At 38.3% G+C, this 4,286-nt stretch overlaps 1 protein-coding gene across 1 annotated transcript in view; it reads right to left on the reverse strand.

The window, feature by feature from the left end:
• Positions 1-3,183, reverse strand: part of LOC106880711 (multidrug resistance-associated protein 1) — a 65,060-nt gene extending 61,877 nt beyond the window's left edge. The window contains exon 1 of the mRNA XM_014930786.2: positions 2,902-3,183. Coding sequence (XP_014786272.1) covers positions 2,902-2,952 — 51 coding nt within the window. The 5' untranslated portion in view covers positions 2,953-3,183. The remainder of the gene's footprint in view (positions 1-2,901) is intronic.
• Positions 3,184-4,286: the final 1,103 nt, after the last annotated feature.

Here is a 4,286-nt window from a genome sequence, read left to right on the forward strand (position 1 = left end):
CACTTGCCCAAGGAGCCATGCAGTGGGACTGAACCCGGAACCATGTGATTGGTAAGCAAGCTACTTACCACACAGCCACTCCTGCACCTATATACATATATATATATACCATCATCATCATCAGTTAACATCTGTTTTCTATGCTGGCATAGGTTAGATTGTTTGACTGAAACTGGTAAGCAGGAGAGCTGCACCAGGCTTCAGTCTGATTTGGCTTTATATATATATATATACATCACACACGAAAGACTCAGTTTTCATCTACCAAATCCACTCACAAGGCTTTGGTTAGCCTAAGGCTACAGTAAGAAACACTTGCCCAAGGTACCATACAGTGGGACTAAACCTAGAACCATGTGATTGGGAAGTGAATTGTCATTTTATTGTTTTACAAACTTCTGTAAAATCTTATCCACACTTTGGTCATGTGGGAACTGAAAAAAAAAAAAATGATGCTTAATACTTAGTGTGACAAATTATGCATATTTTTATTTCCTCTTTCATGTGTTTTCACTATGAATACTTCTTTCCCGAGTAAGTGAGTGGCATTATTTTGTTGTACAATGGAAGGAGATGGGGGTTACGGATTTAAAACAAAATGTGTACAAGTGCTATAGAATGTGGAATACAATAAAATGATGCATAGAGAAAAATAAGAATTTTACTGATAGCTGCTCTCATGAAGGTATAATGAAATGGGGGGGGGGGGCATTTTGAAAATTTTTATCCTTCACTTCTTTTAGTCATTGGACTGCAGCCATGCTAGGGCACCACCTTGAAGGGTTTTAGCAGAACAATTTGACCCCAGTACTTATTCTAGTGGTTGTCCTTTCCTCTAGCTCTAAGTTACAGGGACAAACAAAAAATATTGATTGTTAAACACCAAAAATTATTCAAGTATTTTATTAGCAGCCTCAACTACAAAGTTGAGGAAAAATTTCTTGAAAAAAAAAAAGCTATATACTTGTCACCTAGGTTTCAAACTCTCTCAACTTCAACAACTTATCTGACCAATTTTTACTCCTTAAGATGATGCAACAGTACAAAACGATGGTGCAATACTTGCAATGCAAGCTTCTTACCATGCTGCCACATCTTCAGCTTTGGATTATTTTTTGTTTTTAAAACTTTTCTTTCCATCCCTATAGTTTTGGAATGTGGACTAAAAAATGAACTTTGGGAAAGTCCCGACAAAATCATAGAAATTCCAACTTAATTCCTGCCATAAGTAGCATGCATTTAAATAATGAAGTGAATGGGATTTCCCAAAACTGAAAATAACTTTAAATTAACTACCCCAAAAATTTTTTGATATGTAGGATGAAAGTAATTATACGTAATTTAACATGGGCGAAAGCACACAGAACCATGTGATGAGTAAATGTAGATAATTTTAAATGATATTAATTTGAAAGTTATGATTTAAATAGGATAGAATTAAACGAATTGTAAACTAAAGCTAGACCAAAAACTTTTGCTTAGCCATGATTCAAGTTTGGATAAAGCTTTATAAAATGTGAGTGGAACCCGTTACTGAGCAGTCTCAAAACTTCGCAGGATTCTTGTGCAGGTAATTTAGACAGTTAACGAAAATCTGTTGCTGTAGCTCTAATTCTCCTATTTTGCTGTAGTCGCATTAATCAGCAGATTATCACTTATTGACGAAAAATACATCTTTACTAAAATGCGAAGAACCACACCAGGTCTGCCCCCAAGGTTTCATTAGAAGATACAGTTACGCAAATTGAGCTTTTGCGCAGTTACTCGACTAACTAGAAATAGCAGCAGAGTTTCTTCAACTCAGACCCGACAGATTTAATAAAAGGTAGATACACTGGTTGATGTTGCACAAGATATACAGTAAGTCAGGATGATCGCGGTTGAAACAGGTTTTTACAAAGCTCTGCTTATCTAGCTCAAACCTGAGGTTAAAAAACGTAGAAAACGCGATTATAGTATGTTAAATAAAATAAAAATTTGATTAAGTTTCGGTGAAATTTTCAAATCTAAAATCTGATACACATCTACTTAAATGATCCTTGGAAGCATCCCACTCGACAATTCGATTCAGCCGCTGTCGATCTATTACGGAATAAATATTCAGCATGCCGTCTATGGTGGTTATAAAATTGGCTGTCCAGGTTGGCCAACTGTGTTTTGGACAGGGTGCTGCTGTGGGTGGGGTGAAAAGGCCTGAATATCGGCACACCTAAGCAGAATTTAAACACAGAGCAGAAAAAGAAACAACGAAGTGCCTCGACCGGCACATCTATCTCACTAATCTACCTCTCGAAACCTGTACTTTGTCAACTCCGAAATTGAGCTCGGCAGGATTCGAACTCAAGGATCGCACACAAAACCAGAATGACTTAACATCGCATGAAATTCTATCCTAACAGCTTAACAACCCTATAACTTCGCAGAAATAAACCAATTAAATAAATAAATAAATAAATAAACAAATCAAATAAATAAGAAAACTAATAAAACAAATAAAACAAGACGAAGGGCAATAACCGCGATTAAACCATTTTTGCAAAAATTTCAAGTATCGGAAACTCGAACGGACGTCGTACAAATAAAATAGACAGGTTAGTAAGAAAATATGTAATTTAATAAATGCTTATTCATTCAGATGATCGGATGGTATAAAGAATTATGTTTATTTATTCAATTCAAAGTATGACAATAAAAAATACTTCAAAAGTTGATATAAGCTTCAATTTAGTACAGACCACACATAAAATAAATACATCGGAATGGGTCGTTTGCACGCCACAAATTCATTCTTCGGATCTGACACTCTATTCTATTTACGTAAAATCCGATTTATTAAATTATGAATGGCTCTCTTAGGCTGCTTAGCAGTACGTGAGCATCTAAAATGTAAATGACACTTACCCAAAATTGTGAAGAATTGCCACATAACTGCTCCCAAAAGTCGTTAGCCATACTACGGAGAATAGCTTATGATGTTGAATGTTAATTGCACGCTGCTGTTTGAGGTAGTAGTTGATGTGACGACTGTATTTCTGATAATGTTTACACTGTCACTTAATTCTCCTATTTTATGATATTAATCAGCAAGTTATCGCTTGTGATAGGCCAAGACTTACGGAACAGGCGTCTCATACCTCAAGCTGCCTGACCGTTCCTTCGTTTCCCCCCTCAATCTATTATTAGCTCACACCTTGTTTTCTTTTCGCTTCTATCAATAAATACTTATCTGCCTGTTCGCGCGCGCGCGCTCACACACACACACACACACAAATAAACACACATGGTGGTTGGGTGTGTATGTAATTATGACGTTAGCATGGCTGAGTGCTTAAATTTGTTCTGCTAACATGAAGGCCCCAGTTCGATACTATTGCTGAACTCTCGCAAACGATGTTGGATTATTTAACAGCTTCTGAGATAATCCTTCAGTAATTGTTTTAGGTACCCATATAGTTGGGGAGAAAACACAACTTTGCAACCTCTCGCCCTTTTTAACATAATGCACATTGTTGCAGCTTTCGAACGGCGCCACCCTGCTGGCTAGGCGGAGAGTTTAACATTTTCAATGAACGGAACGCCAGTCCGTCGTAGGGTTGCATATTTACAGCTGAGTGCTCCGGATCAGCCTGTAATGGTGTGTTTTACTCAAGAACACAACGCATTGCCGGTGAGGGAATCGAATCCACAATCCTGCGATTGTGGGCGAGTGGACACCCTAACCACTAGGCCACGCGCTTTCGTATATGCGCGCGCTCACACACACACATACGCGTATATGTATGTATGTACATACATGTGGATAGATAGATAGATAGATAGATAGATAGATAGATATACGACAGTAGACTATATATAAGTTGTGGTAGGCTATGGCTTGCCCAATGTGCAACACAATAGGACTGAACTCGTAACCGTGTTAAGAAGCTCGCCTTTCCGTCACATGGTTCCGTGTTCAGTTCCACTGCGTGGCTCCTTGGGCGATTGTCTTCTACTATAGCCTCGGGTTGACCAAAGCCTTGTGAGTGGATTTGGTAAACGGAAACTGAAAGAAGCCCGTTGTGTATGTGTGCGTGTGTATTCTTTTATTTGTTTCAGTCATTTGACTGTGGCCATGCTGGAGCACCGACTTTTGTCGAACAAATCGACCCCAGAATTTATTATTTGTAAGCCTAGTCCTTATCCTACCTGTCTCTTTTGCCGAACTGCTAAGTTACGGGGATGTAAACACACCAACAACGGTTGTCAAGCAATGGTGGGGCGGACAAACAAACACACACACACACACA

This window comes from Octopus bimaculoides, chromosome 20, assembly GCF_001194135.2.
Source record: "Octopus bimaculoides isolate UCB-OBI-ISO-001 chromosome 20, ASM119413v2, whole genome shotgun sequence".
NCBI classification, from domain to species: domain Eukaryota; kingdom Metazoa; phylum Mollusca; class Cephalopoda; order Octopoda; family Octopodidae; genus Octopus; species Octopus bimaculoides.